Raw genomic sequence first — 25,596 nt, 5'->3', positions numbered from 1 at the left:
TTTACATGCCTGTCGACACACACACACACACACATTAAAGAGATTCAGTGATGAAAGTTACTAAACCAATAGTACTGAACCAATTATTGACTACACTATTATCAACAATCTAAAATTTGGAGGACTATAGACAATTTAATAAGAGTTTATATAATTTATTCTTTTGCAAATTTGAAAACCTATATAATGTAAATATGTAATTAAAAAAAATGGGAGTCATAAGCCAATACTTCGTTACCATTACTCAGGACTGGTCTTAATTACCACTTTATTTATTATTAATTCTACGTATATGTTTTTTTTAACAAAATTCTTGTTTCTTGTTTATAAATTTCTTATTTATTGTTAATTCTAAGTGTTTGTTTTTTTATAAGTTTCTTATTTCTTCATTTCAATAAGTGTAGTATACTGTGAATGTAATTCTAAGCCGTAATTCGTTTCTGTTTGTTTGACGTTCTAAAAGTACTTCCGGAGTTTCTGTTTGTTTAGCGTTCTAAAACGACATAACATGTGTTTTAAGTTCGATTTCTTCGCTCTTTTCGTATCGCATCACAATCATGGACATATTCAATGACCAATTCCTTTATTTGAAATAGAGTAACAAGTCCATAATTGCTTTGAGTTAGGCATGTCTCAACGAAAATGACTATTCTAGTTCAATGTTTCTATCATATTTGGTTTTCATTTCCCCCAAAATCCCCCAACCACAAATTCTAACTCAACCACGAAAACGACTGCTCTAATTGGGGTCATCTCCTTGACCTTTAAATTCTGCGTATGTTAAATTAGAAAATGAAATTCTATATAGGTCCTCAACCCGATGAAAAGAAAAAAAAACAACTCTTGCTAATGTGGATAGTTTTTGGTGATTTTCAATGGGTACATGCTCCTGCATATTGTTAAACAGCATAGCCACGGCGAGATATTCGAATACTTTTATGTTACTACAAGATTAGAAGGTTTTCTACTACTCTGTTATAAGTAACTTGGTTGTGCTCAAAGTTCTATCTCGAAGTCGAAGCTGTACTTAATTTGAGATTATTCCTACGTCGGCCAGTTTTTTTACTTTAAACGTTATGCAAAATAGTTAAACGAAAACAATATGCTAAATTAAACAAGTTCCCTTTGGGAATTGTGATGTTTCAGTCGGTCCACCGAGACACGGCCGAATGGTGATAGATAATGCAATACAGTGTATAACAAAATAGATGGTAGCCACCAAAATTATCGATATAGACTGATCATTCTGAAAAATCTTTTTTGAGTTTTCAACTTTTAATCTTATGTACAGACTCAAATTTATTTAAAATAACAGAAGATAAATAATGGAATTTTATTCTCAGCCTTTTACATTATTAAAGGAGCTATGTAGACATGATATGATCATTATGTTCCAAGTATCTTCCTAAAAGCATTTCGTAAATTAAATGCTTTTTACACACACATCGCTTCTATGATCTCATTGTTGAGTGTCTTGACATGGGAAGATTATATCAAGATCAGATCAAATGTCTCTCTGAACAAAAGCCAATGATTATCTCTTATATATAACAAAAACCTGATGTACAAATTAAAAACTATGAGACCCTTCGACGCAGACAGAAGTTCCTGAAAGCCACTTCAGTTCCTCATTTTCTCTTTGCTTACTGCATCCAACTGCAAATACAGATGAAAACTATTCTAGTTATGACTATAAAACATATTACCATAAGAACATAGAAGCTTACATTTCAAGGCAGATGAAATCTCAGAGCTTTTAATCACACGCAGTCTCTTCACAGATGAAACGAACATTCTATGTTTAAAGCACATATATAAGATTAGTTAGTATCCATTCTTTCCATAAAGAATAATCCATTTGAGAAAAAAAAAACGCTAACAAAAAGTAATACTATATACTTTTTGTTTTTATATGATTTAAGAATATGATTCTGCAAAACACTGAATCAGATTCAGAGAAGAAAAGAAGAAAAGATTCTTACTGCCAAGGAACATCCCCAACAAGCATCTTGTCTCCTTCATTGTCTTCATACGTTAAAGTAAATTCTCCTTTACCATTCAATAAACCAATGATCGGTTGCTCCTCTCCTTCACCACCAGAGGTGTCTCTTTGAGCTAAAACAAACAACATAAACAAAACACACTCAATAAAACAAGAATCATTATCTACAGAATACTAATAAAACAAAACACACTGAGTTTTAACCTGCGAGTAGACCTCTGAAGAGTTTGTCAACAGCTAAAGAGAGCTGTTCGTAGGTACTGTAAGCATTGAGATCGACTTTTCTACCTATTGGAACACTATCCATGTTTATCTTTACAAACATTCCTTCCCTCTTAGGTTCGACTTGCTTCTCTCCCTCACCACTCTTGTTGATTTGATCGTTTCCGAGCTTTGAAGAGCTTGAGCTCGCTAGGTTCTTTCTGAACGAACGAACCGGAGGCCATCCCACCACTGGACCAGGAGCAGTTCTTTTTACCATTCATTAAAAACAAATATATTATATATTAACACCAGACAAAAAAAAACAGAGTAAAGCAGAGTAAAACAGAGTAAACCAGGCAGTAAATATTGGAAATTTAACATGTGAGGGTAAAGTTTCGAAAAAAAAACATGTGAGGGTAAAAAAGGAAAGAAAAAACAGAGAATTCAGGTGATGGGTCCCTAGTGTCTAGAGAATATGCTCTGTCAAAGTAAGAAAAGTTTTAACAGTGTAGGGAAAAAAGGAGATACCTTTTATGAGAGATGTGAGGAGGAGCATAAGTGGTTTTGTTGGAAGGAGAGAAATGGTTTCCACTGAGATTGAAGATAGGTTTGTCTTCAGCTTCCTTCTTGATGTTGTTTCTTGTCTCTAAGTTCTTCTTCTTCTTCATAGCTGAAAGATCTTCTTCATCACCACCGGGTGGTGCAAGCCTTAGCTCAAGTTTCTTTTCTTGATCTGAGTTGTTCTTCTCTTTATCATGGTACCATTTTCTTTCTTGAGGAATCAAATCAAGGAGTTTAGGACAGGTTTCTCTGCTTATTGGACAACCTTCCATTGTGTTTTTTTTGTTTTGTTTTGGTTACAACGCAAGAAGAGTCCTTATCTCGCTTGCTTACAAGGGGAGACGTACGACAGAGATTCTTCACCAAACCCTAAGAGACGTTTTAAATGAAAAATACCTAAGAAAACCCTAAGATAGAAACAGTCTCACAAAACCGAGAGAGAGAGAGAGAGAGAGATGTAATGAAGATATGGTAAGACAAGTGGTGGGTTTTATACAAGTGGTGCTCTTCTTTCTCTCTCTCGTGCACGCTTTGGTGGATTCTCTCTCATACACACATACCCTTTTTTAATTTGTTCTCTCTCTAGATTCTGAAAGGGATCTATTATTAATAGAGTCGATTATTAAACAACACTATTGATCAGAAAAAAAAAAAACTACAAAAAAAGGAGAGCAAGAGAGTGACTCCACTTTTACTCGTAAACCCCAAAAGCTGAAGTAAAAAGGGACCATAAAAATTACATACTCTACAAAAGAGCAAACAGTAATTTTCTTGACATGAAAAAAGCAGTAAAAAGGGATATAGGCTTTAGGAGATTTATTGGAGTAAAACACACTCAATCTTATCTTTTTTCTGCCTCAAATATCGCTAATTATCTAGTGAAAGAAGCAAAGTATTAAAGAAATAATTAAATGCATAAATCCAGTAAACAACTTGAAAAAAAAAACATTTAAAATATGATAACAATAAGGAACTAGGGAAGATCCCATAATGTGTGGTCTGTTCTCTTATCCACTGTCCATAAGACGCATATCCCCATGCTTCTTTCTATGTAAAACTTTAATATAGTAGTATAACACTATCTACTAATATACACTAAATTTAATTTTCTTTTCTGTTCATCGTATAATAAATGAACCGCATGGGAAGATAAACTGAAAGAATCTAAGAAATGGGTGTACATACGAATCTGCATGTCGTCTCTAAATAGGTGATCGTTTATTGAACTTGACACACAATAAAAAAGGGTCAAATTGTTAGGTAGCTAATCAATAATTTTGTCAAAAGCTAAAACATTGCGTACGTGTGGATTGCGATTGTAACCAAGTAATAGTCAACTGTTTGTTTCCTAATCCTTGTTAATTTTCTCAAGACATAAATAGTAGCATCTTAATTCACAAAATTAAGATATTTTAAGCTAAAACTTATTTATATTTGTTTTTTTTTCAGGCGGAGAAACGGAACGCACATGTCTCTCCCACGTGTGAGTGGAGAGTTCCGGTCAAGTAAGGAAGGGTATTTTTGTAAAAGAAAGAAGAGTGTGTCGCTAGTCATACTTGTCTCCGTTTTACCCAACTCCGTGACTTTCTTCCCTCACTGTCCAGACAAACCTTAACCACGGTTAACCTCCTCCGGTTTATAATTAACCGCACTTCCTTATCTCTTACCGTCGATAGTTTAAAGTGGAACAGCAGAGTATTAAATTAAATTTTAGAAAACTATTACTAGAAGTTGCTCAAAAAAGAAAACTATTACTAGATCTGCGCGACAAAGTAGACAGTGGACACATGTTGCACTTGCACATGATATTAAGATTTCATACAGGTTTAAATCTTGGCCATTAATCACCACCGTACAAGTTAATAGACACGAGCTAAGGCTACGGCTTTGATTTAAAGTTTTTACAAAGCATTCGATTAAAAGCAGCCGACTCAGGAGATAATGAACAAAAACAACTCGTGAAATGAATGTCATATCAGGAAAGGAGAAAGAAAAAGGAAAAAAAAAGATAGTGAAGAGAATAGTGGTATCAATAATGTTCTTCCCACATTTTCACCAAGAAAATACAATCTAACACTTTAAAACCATATATAAAGTTGTCTAAATCAATGAATTATTTTATGCACTAACTATTAGTATGCAGAGTTTTTTTTTTGTAACTTTTAGGGTATTACTATCATCAGTTGTACACTCTCATCGTCTGTAATAGATAAATAAACTAAATTTTGTTAAGAATACATAATAGTTTCAAAAACCATACACAAACTTTAATAAAGCTCTCAGTTCAAAATAGTGTGTGTTGTTATAAACTAATCTAGTAATGTATTCTTAGAGCATTATTAACCATGTCTCTTCTGTAAGGGGTGTTTCTAACTCGGTTTTTGCACTGTTCACGAGTCTCACTGATACGTGGTAGTCCGCGATTGGTTTATTTTTTTTAGTAGAAAAAATTTCACTTAAGAATCTGTACAAGGGTTAATCATGCTCTTAATAATTCACTATCAATATTTATTTTCATGAGTATAGCTCAATACTTATAATCTCCATCAAACTTCAAAACGCTTAGTAACTGAGCGGATTCTCTTTTCACTCTTATGACAAATTCTAATACCATTTGTTGGTTTAACAAAGAACTACTTCATCTGTTCCACAAAGATATATTGTTTACTTTCACAAAAACATATTAAACTACCATAATAAATGTATCGTACTGTATTTTTTAATTTTTGATAATTTTTAACCAATAGTAATTCAACAACCTGACGCAGAGTCTAAGTTTGCTTTGGACTCCACGACTCGAGTAAAGCAGTCAACGCGTTCCTAGACGAACCGGTTTCAACCAAAGCTGATTCAGCTGCATTCTTCATAGCCTTGGTCCTCTCCCTAACCGGACCCTCCTCCACTACCTCCCGAACTCGTTTCTCCACCTCCATGGAACTCACGAAGCCCGTATCCGATTCATTCATCGAAATAGCAATCTTGATCTCATCCACAATCACCACTCTATTAAACCTCTGCTCAGCATACAACGGCCAAGCCACCATCGGCACACCCGCGCAAACAGCTTCAAGAATAGAGTTCCAGCCGCAGTGAGTCACGAACCCACCGATTGCTTTATGGTTCAGAACCGGAACTTGCGGAGCCCATGATTTAACCACCATTCCCCTGTTTCCGGTTCGGTTTAAAAACCCATCCGGTAATATAGCTTCCAAGTCCGGTTCTGTTTGGTTTTGTAACTCTGGTGGATTACGAACCACCCACAAGAACCTCTGCTCGCTTCTCTCTAAACCGATAGCAATATCCTTGAGCTGTTCTTGCGAAAACAAACCCAAGCTCCCGAAACAGAGGAAGACAACACTCTGTTCTGGCTGAGAATCTAGCCAGTTCAGACAAGAATCTACGTTTTTATTATCTCCGGTTCTTGTCTTAACAATGAGCGGTCCTATTGGATAAATATTGCGAAAACAGAGCTCCTCTGTTATGGCCTTGATGGCTCTGTTCTCTAATGCCTCGAACGTGTTGATGATGATCCCTGAAGAGTGCGAGAGCTGCTTAGAGAAGGATATAAATGCATCGTAGACCTCATCGTTGCGGTCAAGTACCTGTTAATAAATGAACGAAAGTCTATGATCAAAACAAAAAAAAAGAATGAATGAGTCTGTCTCAAATTCGAAATTGAAAAATTAGTATAATAATTTAACATTTTACCAAAAAGAAAAATGAAAGTGTGAGAAATAATTAACTAATAATATATACTCTCTTCGTTTACCTATTATAAAAAATGGCACTTATACATTTTCCAAATATTAAAAAAAAACGAATTAAAATACATTTATGTTTTTATTAATGCCATCTATTTAATCAAGGGCAATTGTCAATAATATCACATTTTAAAGTTTATATCTCAAAAATGACACTAGAAAGAAAAAATCACAAAAATGACATTCATTAAAAGGTAAAATATTTCTAATACCCTTGGTTTAAAATTAAATAAACAAACAAAAATAAATAAAAATAAATAAAATAAAAATAAAAAAATGAAATTTTTTTTTTATAGTTTCAGATTATTTGTTTTCAGATTCGAATTTTTTATAATTTTGTTTTTGAATTTTTTTTTTCAAATATTTTTTTTTTCAAATTTTCTTTTTATAATTTAAAAATACTTTTTGAAACTGTTTTTAAAAATTTTATTTTTATTTTAGTATTTATTTTTTATAAAATTTTAAATCCTAATTCCAAAACCCCACCCCTTAACTCTAAACTCTAAGGTTTGGATTAATTAACCCAAGGGGTATACGTGTATATTTACCTCTTTAATAAAACATATTTTTGTGATTTTGAGCCTTGAGTACTACTTTGGGAACAAAAACTTGGTTTGGTGCTATCCTAGTCTTTTTCTCTTTAATCAATATCATTTTAGATAAATACATTTATTTATAAAATTAATATATTTTATCATAATATTGAGCTAAAACTAAATATAAGTTGTATTGAAATTGTAAAATAACAATTCTAATGTAATAAGAAAAAAATATCAAAGTAATGTTCAATAAGGAACAGAGGATGTAAAAGTTAGAGATCTATTTATAGGTAAATAGGTTTTAAATAGGAAGTTCATGATAAAACCGAATTTAACAGTACCCGAGTAGGCATATCAGAGCCTTTGATCGGAGGAACGCCGGGGATGTTGAGCAGCGTGTGGACGTCTTTGAGGTTTTTTCCAGCGGTTGTTTCGTCAAGAGTAGGGAGATGGAAGAAGGAGGCGAGACAGGCGGCTCCGGAGGTGAAGAAGTAGTAAACCGGGAAAGTGAAGTCACCGGCGACGACGTCTAGCACGGCGGTGCAGAAGAAGTCGATGATCATGGCACGGAGGTTGAATGTTTGGGAGATGGAGAAGAGAGTCCTGTGGACGTTCGGGTTGCTGAAGCAGATGATTTCTAAGATGAGCGCCTCGTGGCTTTGTGAGGTTGTTGAGGAGTAGGGTGTGACGGTTGGGAGGCGGTGGAAGGTGATTGAAGGGAAGGAGGTGGAGACGGTGGAGATGTAGGTGGTGGTTGATTCGGGCTGGTAAGGAGGTGGGACTAAGATGATGTGGATGGAGAGAGATGGGTTTTGGGAGAGGATGAGTTTGCCTAGCTCGACCATGGAGACTAAGTGGCCTATTGGTGGTGATGGATAAAGAACTATTGCTTCTTGCTTCTCCATTGGGGTTTGTGAGCTTTGTTGCAAGGATGAGTAGAAGAATGTGAAGTTGGAAGATGATGTAAATGATACTCCCTCCGTTTTTTAATATAAGTCGTTTTATACGTATGCACGTAGATTAATAAAACCATTAATTTATTATATTTTATAAACAAAAACATCATTAATTATTTATCTAACCACAATTCAACCAATAGAAAAATATAAGATATATTACCATTGGTCATACAATATTAATTATTAATAAATTTTACATAGAAAATCGAAAACGACATATAATTTGGAACAAAAAAATTTCTCTAAAACGACTTATAATAAAAAACGGAGGGAGTATGGTTTAGAGTCTCACACGGCTCTCTGATTGGAGACAGATTATGATTTGTGGAGGAAAATATACATGGACCAATCAATCAATGGCGGTGCATGGATAATGGATCCACTTTACGACAAAGAAAACATCACAAGTTGTAAAAATTTGAAAAGTCACCAAAAATTTGATAAGTCACAAAAGCAACAGTTCTTCTCACTCCTGTTGAGGTGACACCATCAGGCTTAATCCCAGAATGCTTCATAGTTTCAAACATTTCTAATCTAGCAAAGCCATTGAGGATGATATTATGTGAACTTACATCCGGGATGCAGCCATTTTTTTCCATCATTCTAAGCAACAAATAAGCTTCATTATCATACCAGCCTTCAGGTCCTTCACCATTCCTGACATAAGCGCATTGTAAGCGTCAACATCAACATCAACTCGGGTTTTATCTTCCTTAGATAGCTCATTTGCTCCAAGAGTGTTTATGAAGCTGCAATAACCTCACTTCTGAATCAGGTGCATTGGACTCAAATAAAGGCCTAATAAAAGCAGCAACTCTTGGTATGAATTCCCCACACTCACACAACCTTTGTTAACACCTCCACTCTAACCTATTTTTGCTTAAATATGTTAATCAACTTGTTTAAGAAGACAAGATCATGACTCCTCAACCCATCTCTAAGAACGTTCTCATATAAACCATATGCGTCTTCTACCTTCCCCACTCTGAGAACCCCTTATCAATTCTGAATAACCAGAATTTTCAAAGCAAAGAGGTGATTGAGGAGTTCCAAAATCTCCTTGTTATGATTTACAAAATCTAATTTGGTGACCTGCCAACACTTAAGCATTTTCTATGGAGAAACACTCTCAACAGTCACAAGCAAGACTAAAAACACAGAGAGTGAAGATTGATGAAACATGTTGCTCAGCTCTAGAGATAATATAGCACACACTTTTGTGTCAAACTATCTGTCTCCCAGTTTCAGTTTAATGCTCTTCTCATCTCCCATTTATTCAAATAGTCGTTAACCAATTAGCATAACCGGTTTCTGTCTGTAGTGTTACAGACCAAACCATAAGGTCAAAAAACAGTGCAAAAACCAAATTGGCTTGGCCGTGACAGACAGACTAACCCAAAAAAAACAAAACAGCAAAAGCAAAAAACCAAAAAAACCTCAAACTAGGATACAGTATTAGTACGGTACTATTGCTATACACTGAATAAAAATACGAACGTAGTAAATAAATAGAAAAACTCAAGATCAGTTTCAAACGTATTTTTAAGTGGGGATCAAGAGTTGACTGTATGTACAATTTCACCAATCTAAAGATTTGTCGCCATCATCATCATCATCATCAATCATCACACGAACGTAGAAGCCTTTGAAGTGCGTTGATCTGTACCAAGAGTGATTACCATCACAGTCACATCGTCATGATATCTCCTTTTCCTACCAGCCGGAACATTCAACAATTCTTCCAACGTGAACCCTAAAACTCAAAAGAGTAGTTGTTGTTATTACTATAGATAATAAAAACTTATATCTAAAGAAATTTTTTAAACATTGGCTTACCAACACGAGCAGCAGCTTTAGCTACAAGACGTTCAAGTAGAAACTTTGCTGGATCACCACAAGGATTACTAGCAATGAAGCCATGAACAAGCTCTATCGCTTCCTCGTTGCTGAAGAAATCAAACAAACCATCGCTTGCAACTATAACAAAGTGATCTGACTCCGTTATCTTGTGAACTCTCATCGATGGTTCCACCGAAACGTAAGGCGGACTCAAAAGGTTACGAACTCGAAGAATCCCCATCAGTGCATCGTTCAGTTTCTCCTGCAATAATAAAAGTTAAAACGAGACCACAAAAGACAAAAAAAAGCTACTATGATGTTATAAAACAATACCTTCTTCAAGTAACCAACTCCTAACGCACGTGTCACTTTAAGTTTCCCTTTGATCTTCCCACCAATAACGATCTTGGGATCATCAAGATGCTCACCCAATAGCCTAGCTTCTTCGATTTCGTTATCAACAGTGTGATCCTCCGTGAGCTGAACAGCTTGCAGCTTCTTGTTACCGTTGTACGTCGCTAGCACAGCTCTGCTATCCCCTAGATTCATGATGTAAAGATCCTTCCCGACAAGTAGAGTGACCAGAACACAAGAACCAACAGACACCAAGTCCGGTCTCTCCTCCATCTCTTGCTCAACCATCCTCAAGAAATCGTTTTCCGCCTGGAGAAGCGCGCGGTTCAAGCAATCCAACACTCCTTGTCTGAACAAATCAGAGGAAGAAGAGTCTACTATTACACTGACGCCTCCATCATCAACATCTTGATGCGTCTTCATCTGGTGATCAAGCAGCTGGAGATGGAAAACAATGGACTCGTACAAAGTACAAGCCAAGAAATCAGCAGCATCTCTTCCGTTGAATCCGTCGTAGATAGCGCAGAAGAGCCAACCGTTCTCCTCAGAGCACACGGCCTGAACTCTATCTTCACCAGCAGCACCACCCGCGACTTGAACTTCCATAGCAGAGAGGACAAACCCTTCGTTCAGAGAGGAAGAAGGAGAACTCATGGAGGTCAAGAAGCAAGACTCGGGCTCGGGAGGACTCGGGCTGCAGCTGAGACTCGCCATGCTTCCGTGGAGAGAAGGAGAGAGTATGTCGAGCTTGGAAAGCGCGGGGGAAGAGGGAACTTTCCTGAAGGATTTGGGAGAGTCTAGAGAGGGTAGAATCTCGGAGCCGATGACTCCGTTGCAGATGTTGGTGTTGGCTAGTGTAGGGTTACCGCTTAAAGCAGCACCTGAGAGACAAGAGAAGCTGCTTGTCTTTTGAAGCCTAAAGCCAGCAAGAACGCCGCGGCTATCAGGAACAATAGCATCTTCAGGGATTCCTATCGTCTTCTTATTATTATTGTTGTTATTGTTGTTGTTATTGCATTGATAGCCAAAGCTTATCTCAATCTCTCCATAAGGATCACTTAACGTCTCTTGCTGCATTTTGTTGAAAAAAATGTTTCTGTAACAAACAAACAAGATCTAGTTTAGTATTTTGCTTATCAATCAAAAGAGCCATTAACCAAGAAAAGTACAAAAAAGGACTTGTTATTATTATCAAAGTGTTTTTGATCCAAAAACCAGTCCTAATCAAATCTGAAACTGAGAAACTTAGCATTAGTAATGACCTTAGAGACAAGATACGTGGTGGTGAGTATAAGCAGAGAGCGAAAGTGAAAGATAGATTGGTGCCAAAATAACAAACATTTTCACAGTTAGCACAAGTTACATGTGGAGTTAAAAAAAACAATATTTTTACCATAGGACAAATATTAAATGCAGACCACAGAAGCTGTTGCTGCTAAAGGATTCAGATAAAAATGTTTTACAGAGAAGAAAAAAAAAACAGAAACAGAGGAAACTAACGATAAAATGAATGAAAGAAAAAAAAAAAAAATCTCATAAATTTTGCCTTGAGAATATCGACTTATTCACCATACAACAGAGAGAGAGATACATGTTTTGTAAGTGGTCATTAACAAAATCTACTGAACACTGTTGTCTGAAGGAAATCTCCTAAACACTGATGTATTAATAATTCTCCACTGACAGAACAAAAGCAGTAACAGGCAAACCGGATTACAAAACCGTGAATCAAGAGTATCGAATTATAGGGGTGTCATTGGAGACTATACAGAATATTGTGATAACGTGTGTTTGTGTTTACCTTAACGTAGAAAGGATTAGTAACGCGGATGGAGAAAACTCAAAGAGGGATTCGAAGAACCGGAGAGAAGTCACAGGAGAAAGCGAATCGGAGGAGGAGGAAGCGAATAAGAAAAGAGTGAGAGAGAGAGAGAGAGAAGAGGAAATATAGAATGGATGGAGGAGAAGAGCTAACGAGTGAATGTTTTCTTTGCTAATTTTGGGTCTCTTTAAAAAAAATCGATGCCTCCCTCTCTTTATAACCTTTCTCTCTCTCTCTCTCTGATTCGTCCTTACCTTTTCGCTTCTTTTTTATATATTTTTCATTCAAAGCTCAGTTTTACACGGAAAAATATGCTACTTTATTATCTTGGTTAAAATAAATTATTATTGTATTTTAATATCTAATTTTATTAAATCTCTTTTATCTATTTATAAATCATTCATCATATATTTTAATGTCTGAGGTTATTTAATTAAGATATCAAATATTTTATGACAAAAGTATAATCACTAGCTTCATTAATTTGTGATAAAATAAATAAATAAAACAAAATTGAAAATATAAAATTTAATCTTTTTTCAAAATGTTCAAAAGAAATTTTAAATTTTTTATTTCAAAATTGCTTTTTTAAATTAATTTTTTTTTATGTTTTGTTTGGGATGTGATTTTTTTTTAAAAAAAATATTATAAAACATTATTGAATGTGTATGAAATTTTCTGAATTTATAAACAAAAACAGTTTCTCAAATTCAAGAAGGACTTCGCAAACGTTTAGTTAAATTTTTTAAATGTAACTTGTATGTATATTTTGGAAAAACTTTTTTAAATGTGTATATGACGTTTTCGTGAATTTGAACTATGTGCATATTAAAAAAACAATATTAAATACATAATATTTTATAAATTGTACAAGGATATTTTTAAATATTTATAATATTTTCATAAATTTAGATATTAAATTCAGGAATATCTTCTAACAACTTTAAGAAGATGTATACATATTCAAAAATATCTTACTAAATATAGGTATAACTTTAATTCAGTAAGTTATTCATAAATACATATTCACAAAAGTCTTATTAAATACATATCTAAAAATACATTTGAAAATACATATTTATGATTTTTTCCTAATTTTATAAAGATATTATACATGTTATCATTATCTTCCTAAATTTAATAAGATATTATGTATATTTAGTAATGTTTTACTAGATATGCATGTAATTCAAATTTATTTAAAAATATTTAAGAAAAAAATCAAAAAGAAATTTCCAAAACCTCAAATTTTAGTTTAAATATTTATTTTGATATATTTTTGTCAGCAACTGAGACTGACTCATATAGGCTATGCCTAATTATTTATTTTGATATATCTGTAGAAAGCATATATAATTTTTATTTTAGTTTTAATGTAACTTAATTTAGTTATGTTGACCCTTTTGAACTAGTTTAAGAACAAAAACATGTTTTGAATTATTTTAAGCCATTTTAATATTTAATTACAATTTTATGTGTTGTTTAAAATTAAAATGATTTTACTTTTTGTATATAGTTATTTAAAATACTATAAATTTAAATGAGTAAATTATTATATAGAAACCGAAGATATGTTTGGTAGAATTCATACATACAGATTTTAGAAAATTATATCCAATATTAAATCTTAGACTTTTAAAGTAAAATTTTCTTGGTAGGATACTTTCAGATCCTTCTGATAAAAAAGATGTTAGAAATTTTTGATGGCCTTGTTAAAACTACTTTTCGAAAAGGAAAAATTATAAGAAATTAATATAATTTTTTAATCTGTTAAATATGCATTGTTGTTGTTATAACGTATAACCTTCGTAAATAACCATAACCAAACAAATCTATAGACGAGATTGAAAACTATAGTCAACAAATTGAAGGCAATAAGTGTGTTAGTTGACATTGTCTATGCTTATGTCATCCTCAGATCCCTACCTCTCTATTATTTTTCTTGGACTGCTCAATGTAACAATATATATTAATAATACTATAAGATTAAGCAAATAACCTCCATTTTTTGTTTGTTGTCTAGTTTCCCACGATACATCATATTAAAATTACAAGAGGGCTTATGTATGCAATTTAAAATGGTAAATTTCTTGACATCCATCCTATGACATAAACCCACATGTTCCTCCACTCTAGCACATTCTGATGCGAAGGATCGACTGTATATAACCTTTTCAGAGATAAAACAGCTTTCATATTTTATTATAGTAGCGTAAATTATGTTAATCCATATTCAGGTAAATAATTTACAAAATATTTATAATACAAATATTGCAGTCTGGATGGGCAGCATAATATAAAACCCCCCAAAATACATAGTGACGTTATACAAAAATCATAAAATTTTGAGTACTAGGCTACTAGTCACTAGATATCAACGTGTCGTACATCATAGTTGCCGCAAACAGAGACGCAAGGAAGTAACTTATAAAATAAATAGTACACACAAATAATACTATTCAAATGGTGAGCAAGAAAAAAAGTCGGGAATGTTTACAAGTTAGGTCGAGTGACGTAAGAAACGGGAGCGGTTCTTTACATTTTACATCTCTCTCAGAATATATTATACTAGTGTTTTTTTTTTTTTTTAATTTTATTATACTACTGTTTAATCAAAATTTGTTAAACCTGACGAAGAAGCCACACGAAAATTATTAAATAATCACAACGACGCAATGAAAAAGCTATATGAATTTATATACGTTTATCGATTTTGACTTGGTTTATTTGGAGCTACTATTATCTAACTTATGAGGTCACACCTGAAAGAAAATCCATTTCGATTTCGATTTTCTACATATTGAAAAAGTCCCACAACCTCAGACCGGTCTCCGTATTGAACAACAAAGACTTGTTCAAGCTTGACCGGTTTCCTTGATCAGAGCTTAACAACCACGCAAATCACTCAATAGATTCGGTTTGGTAAACTAAAATTCCGGTTTACAGCTTGAGATCGCGTTCTACACTAATTTTTTTTCCTATACCTTAGCGATGCATCATTAAAAATTATCGAACCAAATGTTTGGTATGATTATAGAAACCAAGAGTCAATATTGTAATGCTAATAAGAGGCTGAGTGGAAGATCATATCACATCAATATCATATCAATATACGACTTATCAATGATAGGGAGAGTCGTTTAGTAGTTTTGATATAAAAAAAATACCCACAAAATACTAATTGGTGGCTGTTGAGCACAGGAGAGGCTGCTTGCTGTTGAAGCCAACTGATTGAAACAGTCGTCATCACTTCAATTCCTTCCCTGAAATTGACATTCGATGACAATCCCATTTTAGCTTACGTACCTTTTCTTTTGGAAATTTCTAATGAACAGGAGAGGTTTCAGTTTTGTCTTTATTGGAAAGCAATTTTCAAATATAGATTGTCCATTTTCTGCAAGCTGTCTCTCTTATGTGCATCTTAGCTGCAAGCTGTTGTGTTATGTGCATCTAGTTGCAAAGTTCCTAACTACTACGTCTCTTTCTTAAACCACAGAACCTGAAGTTGTTTTTCGTTGTTAGTGTTTTATCAAGATAGTACACATATGTATAGATCCAGGATTTATAATCTTAGCAAGAAGAAGTCTGATGATGAGGTTACCTTTGACTTTTTTTTTTGTAAACTGGAATTAAGATGCAATGGTGTAGAAAACTTTTGTCATTCCTTTCTTTGTTCTCATCTGTGTGATCTGAGAAACGACAAGGGAAGTACAGAGAATCATGTAATCAACAAAAAGGGAAGAGATATATACTTGAGACTGGGTATAATGGATGTGTACCTTCATGCTTATGATATCAGATATATCGGAGACATGGGTGCCACCACACGGACACCCAGGGTTTTCACCTAATCTTAAGACTCGGGGAGTGCTGCCCTGTAAGGTAAGTAAACATAGAAACATGAGTTTGATAATACTTCAAGAGGTGAAGTGGCTCAGGACAATCTATTGTGGATTCATTTGTTATCTATTTTCCAAGCATAACTAGCTAGCTTACTCTAACTGGATACCTATTAACCAGCAATGCAACAAGGTTAAGTACTTTTGATGCTACCGGAATCATCACTAACATAGATACCAGATAGATGATATAACATTTTAGACAGAGAGTAAGAACTGATACAGAAACTGATTTATCTATCCATCATGGTTACACTTTAATTCAAAGCAAAAATGATCATTCTATGAAAATCAACTGCCTCCATATAGCCTAACTGAAAAAATTTGCTACAACTGAAGATAAACATTGCCACTCCTATAAGATCTCGAAGTCATTCAAGGAAAAATGCTACTCCGTAAGCTGGACACTCGAGGTTTATACTGAGAGAAAAATCATTGGAGATCGAGGAAGAAGATAATTGAAACAAATACCTTGGGAATATAATCAGGAAGAGTGCCACCACAGAGCAGGGATGCCTCTTCATAGGGTAATATATCAGCATAAACCTTATACAAGGAACAACAACCAAAAAAAATCACTATTAAGAATTTCCAACAATGAATAAAGAGACTCTGAGGACTTACCTTTCCTCCTTTGGATATTAGTTCATTAGCCTCTGCCTCCAACTCTTTCTGCTTCACCAGCAGTTCAGCCTGTGGAACGACTCCTTTGTATTCCACAAAAGGACTGGATCATATATCCTATTGTCAGTTAAGTTTGGCATAGAGGTAAACTGATGACCAAAACTCTCAAATATCTTATTACCCGTCAGGGAAATGGTACCCTTTCCCAGGCTCCAAATGTCCCAACCCAACTTTCTGCATACACAAATCCAGCAAGTGTCCAGCTGAGTGCAACCTGGTCATTAATAAAAAAAAATGTAAACTTTAACAACTCAGAACCTAGTTTTCAGAAACTTCTGTTGCCATCATAAACAATGAGAACAATCTTTAACAGTGACTAAATAACAACTCAGAAGATCTCCAAAAGCATTTTTCACATCAATTAGAAGAGCATCAGCAACCACTATGCAGAAAACACTTCCAGTACCAATCAAACAATCAACCTTTACACTAAGCTACAACTTCTATTTAGCTTTCCTTGCCTGGAATTGAGTTTACGCCTTGATTCATCAACAAGCAAGTGAACTTCTTTCCCCTTTTCAACATCTTTAGGATTCGAACCTTGGAACACTCCGTAATGGAGAACCTAAAGGATGTAATCATGTAACACACAAACATTATAAAGATTTTACCAAACTAATCAAGCAGTGGGAACGATTGAGATACACAATTCAAAATCTCACGATTCCATCTTTGGATCGAACATCTTGAACCGAGAACTTGAAATCCGAACCGGCGAATTCGATTAAACCGGTGTCCGACGGCTGGCCTCCACCTTGCGGATGAAACACGGTGGAGTCCAATATAAGAGCTATACGTCCATCTTCCCCCTGATTCATATAGAGATTCAGCATTGTATATAAAGAAGACGGCGAAGAGGTCGAGAATGGTGAACGGACCTTGAATAAGGAGAGGCACGTGGCTTGGGATTGAAGTTTAAACATGTCTACATGATAATCAAGCTTCGTCGGAGGAGGAGAATCCATGGTGATTCCGATGGGTGTGAACCCTTCCCGAGTTTTTTCTGTAAGTCTCCACAGCAACGGGAAACAAAGAAGGAAGTGCAGTGTAATTAGGCCTTCATTATTATGGGCTTTTCATCTCCTTGTTGGGCTTCGAATTTTCAATTTGTTTAGAACATCTCCAATGTATAACTTTATTTTTTCCTCCAAAATGGAGTTGATGAACAAACAAAAAATAGACTAATTTCATTATGGAATGAGATATGGAGTTGAGTTAGAGCATTTCTTAGTTCATATTCACTTTTACTCCATTTTAAGGATAGAGATATCCTTAGCACCATTTTTTGGGAGGTTTTTGGGTTATGTATTAAGACTATGATAGAAGCAACTTCACTCACGTTTGTTTTAAAGTTTAACCACACTCTCTCACACACCCGTGTATAAATAACCTTGAAGTTTGATAATTTTTTTCATGTGGTGAAGATTTCGTGGATGAAAAGATGATTTCTTCGAGTGAAACTAAATGATGTTGAAAAATCGGCAGATGAATAATTTCATTCTAATTTTACTGTAGATTTTAATGTTAATCTCGAAAAGTTAGAAAACCATTTTTTTTGTTGGATTTTCCTGGTTTGTGATTATATTCTTTGTTAGAACAGAAGAATACATACTCCACACACCGGGCACACCCTATGATTCTAAGAGATGGAAACGCGTAAATCGGTGAGAACACATGGTTTTAGTCACACGTCAGAACAAAAAAAAACTGCTGAGAAAAACTGAATAAAAGCCAAATAAAGCTCAATTCCCCGTAAATGTAGGTCCAAATCATAATCTTCTGTTTGGTGGCGGCGTGGCGCTGCCGCACGAGATGGCTTTAATAATAAATCAATTTCATTGATGTCAAAACAAAAATTTTAATTTGATGAAATTACAAATTACAAATTACAACTAGACTAACAGTAACACAAAAAAGTTTCATTTTACTCAGTATGTTTTTAATCTGAAATAATCACAAATCATGGTAGAAAACCATTCATAATTGTACAAACTAAAAGTAAATGCGTTTTGTAGTATTCTTATCTACCCTTGTACTCGTTTTTTATTGTTAGTACTTTAAAACATTAGATTTTTCAAATGTATGTGCATAATGGGTTAATGACATAAGCCAAAACATAATCATAACTCTTATTGACATTTTGTAGTATAATTGTTCTACTTATGATTCTGATTAAAAACATTATGATATTTGCGAAAAATAAAAGACATTCAAGAGTGAATATAAGGTAGTAAAAAGAAGTTTCATTCAAATAACAAAACATACACTATAAGTTTTTTAAATTGGTTTATATAATTACAGTAAATCATCTTTTTTTTTGCGCAACCACAGTAAATCATCTATAAAATGAGTAAAAGTGACCAAGAAAATTAAGAAAGAACAAAAAAAAAAGTAAGGTGGATGTCTCCATCAAAACACTTAGGGCATTATTAAACACCCTTAAGATTTGAAGCTAACAAAAGAGCCCACTTGTAAAAGCTGTCTTAACATCACACTAAAGTCAAGTGGTAGTATCGTAATTACTAACATCTGCAGTGTCATTTCGACATGTTACTTCTCTTTTAACTAAACCTCGTCTCTGTTTCTCTTTCATCAAAGTTCGTGCACTGAAAAACATGAGAGGACTCTCCAGAAACTCCGGCACGGCGGCGATTCTCGCGATCTTCGCAATCCTCGCCGTTCAGCACTTGACCGTAGCCGCCGACTTCCCTCCGTTAGAGACAGAGTGCCGCGGTACCATAGCCGAATGCTCGGTTTCCGCCGCGTTTGGAGACGAAGGAGATCTGTTCTACGGCGGAGGAATGGGAGCGGAGTTCGAGATGGACTCGGAGATCAACCGGCGCATGTTAGCGAACAGGAGGTACATCAGCTACGGTGCGCTGAGGAGAAACAGTGTACCTTGCTCACGACGCGGCGCATCTTACTACAATTGCCGACGTGGCGCACAAGCCAACCCGTACTCTCGCGGCTGCAGTGTCATCACTCGCTGCCGGCGATAAATCTGTAATTTTCCTCAATATTCTTTTCTTTTTTCTTATATATATAATTTTCAGATAATTTCTCAGTTTCATTGCAATATTCATACGCATATCTATACTATACTAAAAGCTCTATATACTCCACTCTAAAGCTGTCCACGTCATTTATTATATTCAACCAATCAGAGAGTATTGTTTGGTCACGTCACCATCAAACTTCTAAAAAAGCTTCGAACCTATTTCCATTGATCTTCTCATCTTTTTTTCTCTTGCAAAAACGTTTCTTGAAAGGACTGTCTTCTTATCTCTCAAACCTTCCTCTATCACTCATAATTATATATTGATTCAACTTATAAAGTCACTAATAATAGATTGATTTGTCTGTTTGAGTCGATTTCATCATCTCTCCTTCAGTTCTAAATACAATTTTTCAGTTTAAAATTCACATTGATTCGGGAACACTCAACCGACGAATACTATAGTTCATCAACCGCAGGCCATGTTCGAAAACGCGGCAACTCGGCCGAGTACACGGCCTTGCAACGCTCGGCGGTACAGAACCGCCGCGATTTCATCAAAATCGGACAAAAAATCGGATTCATCAAAAAAGTCCAGGCTTTTGAATTTTAAACGCTTGGAATTTGATGTTACGTCGCAAATCTACAGTTTTTATGCAAAAATTGATAAGAAAACTGCAAGAAAATGATGTTTTATGTTAAAAAAGTTCGAGGCGGCCATGAAAATTTCGCAGTAGAAGTGAAAACCCTAAAAGGAAGAAGACGAATTAATTACAAATTTGCCATTAATGAAAAAAAAAAATTCTAAAACAAAAAAGAAGGACCTGCGTTTTGAACCCATGACATCCTCCGTCATAAAACCGTCTTTTGCCACCGGACCACGTTGTCTTTACAAATAATCGTAGAAAATTATTTAATAGGTTATAGTTTTACGTAAATTAAAAAAAGAAAAAGATAACAAATGAATTGAAAAAATAAAAAGTGGAACCATACATACAAAATAAATATTATGGCCAAAACACAAAAAAAAAAAGATGAACCCAAATTTTTTTTTTTGAAACTAAGATGAACCAAAAGTTAAAAACAGAAACATTTAAAATTGGTTCAAATAAAGAATTTAGGCGACAATTAATGACAGCAACAAAATAATAAAACTACAATAAATATACTCCAAAAGTTAACACCAACAATTAACACAAAAATCATATAATCACATATTAATCATTGTTGTATCAATCATTCCCAAAAAATAATTACATACTATAACAACAAAGTAACGTTAATATACAAGTGAAACATTAAACAACGACATGTATCCACAAAATCTGAATTATAAAACACATAAAACAATCAGTCGAAAAAGAGAGCTTGACAAATATTCTTATGTGATACATGAGAAATCAATATGCTAAGAAACAATTAACCGGCTGGTTAGAAGCGTTAATCCAACAATATAAAAAAAAATGAAATCCTACTATCAATTACATTACATTAAAAAAAACTATCAATTACAACACATTTAAAAATGAGAAATCAAAAAACTACTACACTTTTATAGTAGGAGCAAAATTCTACAAACAATAAGTTGTATCCGGTGGTTTAGAAGAATATGAACTTCAAAAATATAAATATCATATTTAAATACAATACATAACTGTACATGGACATTAACTTTAGAAGAAAATAAAATGTTACATTTATTGATTTCAAAAATGTATTTTCTCATATACATAAATATGTTATAGTATTCTTGCAACCAGAAACATATATTATTCAAATAAAAATAATACTCTTTGTTAAAATATATATTTCCTCTTTATAAATAAGTGTATGTTCTTTATTCACCAAAAGAAAAAAATTTAAAACGAAAAGGATAAACGAATATCTGACACATGAGAGAAAATGATTACAAATAATAATACATTGCAAACCAATATTACAACAAAGACACACACAAAATCTAATTTAATTTACCACCTACTACATATTTTAAAACCCATCGAAAATAGTGAATAAAAATTAGTATTCACCTGCAAAAGAGGGTGTGACTTCTTTTTGTTTCCATTAGTTAGCGCTAAATTTATATATAAATACACTTAAATCAAACATTAGTTACATGAAAATGGCTATATGTTACATATCAAATTTCTTTTTGTATTCGCTCCTCTATGACATAAAAGATAAGCTGATTTCAACACCATCTTCAGTGTGTTCATAAAATATAGACATATCATAAGACCAAAGCTAAGTGGTGCATATACCAAATTTTTTAAAATTTCTAAATTTATAGAAAACAAAAACGTAAAAAAAATAATAGAAAACTGCTAAAGATACTATCAAACATTAAAGTTAAATTTAATACAAAGTAAAAATATTCACATATTAATAATAATTATGAATAATATATTTAAAATTTATAATCCGCGCGTAGCGCGGACAGAGGATCTAGTATATGTAAATTTCTCTGGAAATAATCTCCGTCATTGATGTAAAAGTACCAAGAAAATAAGTATGGAATTGAATTAGATAATTAACGTTGTAATCAATAGTATCATCAGTGATATAGGAATGTGTTGAAGTAATATTGTTATTTAAATGAAATTTTTGTAGGCAGATAATGCGTACTATCCCTTATAATAGAATAGTGTATTATATGAGTGTTCATCGGTGCATCACGCATGTTCTAGAGAAATAACAGAACCTAAGAAATAAAATATGGTGAAAGTATGATCGCTAAGAGAATAAAGTTTTTATTTTATGTAAATAATGATGGAAAAAAGAAAGACGATAATATGATTTGGTTGGGTGCCAACTAAAGCCAGCTTTACCTGTACCCCTTTCGGCAGAGCCACACGTGCAGGATAATCTGTAATACTTTTTTTTGGGTCGAATAATTAATCTGTAATACTAAAATTATTAAAAAGATCCATGAATTTCGATATGAAATTTGTTAAGTCACGAGAACTCCAACGTGTAAGACCAAACACATAAGCTCTACGTCATTAATTGGAAGTGGCCATTATTTGGAGGGAAAACTTGTCAAAGACAATGAAAACTTTACATTAACTCAAAATAGTTACAGATGAAACATTAAATATCGCAACAACAATTCAATTGGAGTCAATATTTATTTATTGCACTCTCAAATCTAACGGGTCTTGTTACATTTTGACATACAAATGTACAAAAAAGTGTGTGACCACATCTCTCTCCCCAAATCTAGTGGAGAGCTCAGAGGCCAACCAAACTCATCACCGATTGTTTTGTTATATTCATTCGAATTATTATGTACATATTTGATCCAATGATGAAACTCAAATATTATACAGAAATTAGAAAGTATATATTGTGTGCATACAAAACAACAAACGACAACTTCATCTTCCGGGTCCTTGTCACGCGGACTTAGCTTTCCCATATCCTTAATATGCAAATTTCTCAATACAATAAACATATTGTTTTCAATATAATTCAATTTGGGCAGATTCGAATGTTACATCATATTCAGTAGCTGGCATTGATCTTTTATTTATTTTTCGGGATCAGTGAGTTAATTAGTGTATTTTTAGATATTTAAAAAACACGAGTCCTCTACCTACCATATTTTCAAATGCCAGTCACTCGGAAGCGATGGGACGCCGATGGAGTATCGATCTAACAACTCTTTTGGACACACCAAGGATAGACTCAAACAGAAATAATTGTCCCTTTCAATCATTCACATCCAAATGTATTCGTGGATGCATGGTTCTAAGTTCCAACAAGGTTATTTTCTAAGTAGTTCCAAGTGTACTAGGACAGATTCTCTTACCTTATGTAAAATATTTATAAAGAGAGCTAACTCTAGCTGCAACAAAAACGATGAATTTATGAATGAAAAAAAACAAACAAAATCCAAATCAACATTAGCTTCCTCAGCATTAGAGCTGGGAATTTTAATCAAAGCCTGCGGACCCGCCCCGTTTGATCCGCTGTGGGGCGGATGCGGGTCAAACAGTTTGAAAATGTTCAATGGCGGGTGCGGGTGCGAGTCAAAGATTATTTTAAGCGGGACGGATGCGGGTCAGTCAAATTTGAGTCGCGGGTACTCGCTAATCCGCAATTTTTTTAAAAAAGACTTTTTTTTAAAAAACATTTTTTATAAAAATATATAAAATTTCATAAATATTTATATAATTTTAATTATAAATATATTATTTTAATATAATTTTTTTAAAAATAATAATTTTTAACTATATAATAATAATTTTTAATTAAAATAATTATTTTTAATATAATTAATAATTAATACTAAATCTTGGATTTGGTTGTTAAGATGAATAACGGGTAAAAAAATTTTTGTTTGCGGGTTGTGCGGGTCGATTTTTTGAATAAAAAAAATAATTTAACCTGCAGCGGGACGGAGTGGGTCGGGACGGATTGACCCGCAAACCCAGCACTACTCAGCATCAAAAACCAAACGAAGAGAAAGTAAAGTAATGAAACTAAACTTGTAATAACGCTTCTTCTATTGGACTTCCAGGAACTGGGACCAAACTTGGAAAATAAGTACAATGCACAGGCCAAGGATCAACAACAGAATTTAGTTTGACTTTGCTGATCAACTTGTTTTCTTTCAAAATATAGATCCAAGGATGGCCAGTTTCGTCGCAAGAACACATAACAAGCCTTTTATCATCGATGAAGTAACTTGGTTGAGAGCTGGAATATTCATTCGATACTAAACCTGGAAAGTTAGGTATAGACAAAGTCCTGAAGTTCATCCAAACCACATCAGCACCATCCTCAACGTTAATCTTGTTCTTGGTCACCCAAATCTCAATCTTCTTTGTCTTGTATCATTGTTTCAACAACGAAAACCGATCTCCCTTGAAGACCGGAAGGACAAGAGCATTGCGAGGATGGTTCATCCCACATGGTAGATCACAAAAGAATGTATAGAATCTCTCGCTCGAAAAATCGAAGTTAATTAGATGGTACAAGAGATCAGTCTTGTCACAGAAAGCAATCCAATACAAATTTTCCATGTAACGATACACCACATCTCGTGAATAAGTTAGTTACTGTATCTTTCAGACTTTTGTCTCCCCTTCTAGCCTTCAACTTGAGGTCTTTCCACACATCACAAGAAAAGTCTTGGGTTTTCCACACGGAATGGTTTTTCAAGTAAGACCCAATGGTCTTGTAACGTCTTTCCTCAGCTCTCATTTTGTTATCATTATTATTATCATAGCCTATCCCATCGACTTCCAAACTAGATTGGCTAACATCAGATTTGATCCATCTACTTTGTTTCAACCACGGGTTCCAAACCACGGCTTCTTTTTTCTTGCGATATAGCAAGAACTCATTGCAGTTAGCCAATGCTTACCGAATAAATCTTGGACTTGGTTGCTAGAATGAATCGAAACGTCAACTTGTGGTTATCGATGAACGTCTTGTCGTTGAAGAGATCGTCCCATCTCTTGCAAACGGTTCTGAAGCGAACAAGAGATATTGGAGGGACATGAGTGAGTATTTCTTCAACCAACTCCCATGGAAGCTGTTCCTGATCTTGCACGCCTATCTCTTTTATCGTTTTGGTTGAATCCATCGTCTATTTCGTAGCTAGGGTTTGAACTTTGAACCGTATCTTTTCAAAGTAGAGGATCCGATGGACAAAACAATAAATACCTCTTTCTCAAAAAAAAAAAAAAATACTGGTTTCACATGTGAGTAACGTGACAATAGTTGATGAGTTTAAACTGTTTTGTCTAGATGAACAATGTGTATACAAATTATTTTATGAAATAATTGAGAAACTAAAAACTATACATATATAATTAAATTGGTTTACACATAAATCAAAACAATTATCATCATTTATTTACAATCATATTATGGTAAAATAAATTCAAACATTCATTTTTATCTATTTAATATGGTATATAATTAAGTTTAAATGATATTAACATAAAAAATGATATTAAGATAGATA

At 34.0% G+C, this 25,596-nt stretch overlaps 5 protein-coding genes and 1 pseudogene across 8 annotated transcripts; 1 reads left to right on the top strand and 5 right to left on the bottom strand.

The window, feature by feature from the left end:
- Positions 1–1,319: 1,319 nt before the first annotated feature.
- Positions 1,320–3,337, bottom strand: LOC106452205 (auxin-responsive protein IAA26). Of its 2 annotated transcripts, none has more exons than XM_022719657.2 (5): positions 2,735–3,337; positions 2,207–2,472; positions 1,983–2,115; positions 1,728–1,795; positions 1,320–1,675 (listed from the first exon to the last, which is right to left on the bottom strand). In XM_022719657.2, the coding sequence occupies exons 1-5, from the start codon at positions 3,037–3,039 to the stop codon at positions 1,644–1,646; spliced, it is 804 nt and encodes a 267-aa protein (XP_022575378.1). In that variant the 5' UTR covers positions 3,040–3,337; the 3' UTR covers positions 1,320–1,643. The 2 variants fall into 2 exon arrangements, with proteins under 2 accessions (XP_022575378.1, XP_013749714.1); XM_013894260.3 differs by having other exon boundaries at positions 1,320–1,656.
- Positions 3,338–5,410: 2,073 nt separating this feature from the next.
- LOC106452202 (UDP-glycosyltransferase 88A1) lies at positions 5,411–8,654 on the bottom strand. Its single transcript, XM_048774806.1, has 2 exons — positions 7,409–8,654; positions 5,411–6,369 (listed from the first exon to the last, which is right to left on the bottom strand). Exons 1-2 carry the CDS (start codon positions 7,970–7,972, stop codon positions 5,539–5,541), a joined length of 1,395 nt encoding a protein of 464 aa, XP_048630763.1. The 5' UTR covers positions 7,973–8,654; the 3' UTR covers positions 5,411–5,538.
- A 795-nt stretch (positions 8,655–9,449) lies between these two features.
- LOC106452200 (probable protein phosphatase 2C 40) lies at positions 9,450–12,242 on the bottom strand. The gene is made up of 4 exons (XM_013894252.3): positions 12,021–12,242; positions 10,199–11,315; positions 9,863–10,127; positions 9,450–9,779 (listed from the first exon to the last, which is right to left on the bottom strand). Exons 2-4 carry the CDS (start codon positions 11,294–11,296, stop codon positions 9,652–9,654), a joined length of 1,491 nt encoding a protein of 496 aa, XP_013749706.1. The 5' UTR covers positions 11,297–11,315; positions 12,021–12,242; the 3' UTR covers positions 9,450–9,651.
- Positions 12,243–15,118: 2,876 nt separating this feature from the next.
- On the bottom strand, positions 15,119–17,681 carry LOC125604406 (alanine--tRNA ligase-like). Of its 3 annotated transcripts, none has more exons than XM_048774808.1 (9): positions 17,503–17,681; positions 17,287–17,433; positions 17,086–17,189; positions 16,746–16,838; positions 16,565–16,667; positions 16,412–16,486; positions 15,821–15,916; positions 15,643–15,730; positions 15,119–15,540 (listed from the first exon to the last, which is right to left on the bottom strand). In XM_048774808.1, the coding sequence occupies exons 1-8, from the start codon at positions 17,587–17,589 to the stop codon at positions 15,671–15,673; spliced, it is 765 nt and encodes a 254-aa protein (XP_048630765.1). In that variant the 5' UTR covers positions 17,590–17,681; the 3' UTR covers positions 15,119–15,540; positions 15,643–15,670. The 3 variants fall into 3 exon arrangements, with proteins under 3 accessions (XP_048630765.1, XP_048630764.1, XP_048630766.1); XM_048774807.1 differs by having other exon boundaries at positions 15,119–15,304; XM_048774809.1 differs by having other exon boundaries at positions 15,119–15,306; positions 15,646–15,730.
- Positions 17,682–19,090: 1,409 nt separating this feature from the next.
- LOC106345371 (rapid alkalinization factor 23-like) lies at positions 19,091–19,694 on the top strand. The gene has a single exon (XM_013784574.3). It carries the CDS (start codon positions 19,240–19,242, stop codon positions 19,621–19,623), a length of 384 nt encoding a protein of 127 aa, XP_013640028.1. The 5' UTR covers positions 19,091–19,239; the 3' UTR covers positions 19,624–19,694.
- A 2,373-nt stretch (positions 19,695–22,067) lies between these two features.
- On the bottom strand, positions 22,068–25,212 carry LOC106345368 (annotated as a pseudogene).
- Positions 25,213–25,596: the final 384 nt, after the last annotated feature.

This window comes from Brassica napus, unplaced genomic scaffold (assembly GCF_020379485.1).
Source record: "Brassica napus cultivar Da-Ae unplaced genomic scaffold, Da-Ae ScsIHWf_535;HRSCAF=808, whole genome shotgun sequence".
NCBI classification, from domain to species: domain Eukaryota; kingdom Viridiplantae; phylum Streptophyta; class Magnoliopsida; order Brassicales; family Brassicaceae; genus Brassica; species Brassica napus.
The sequence above is the reverse complement of the archived record's forward strand: the minus strand, read 5'-3'. Positions and strand labels throughout refer to the sequence as shown.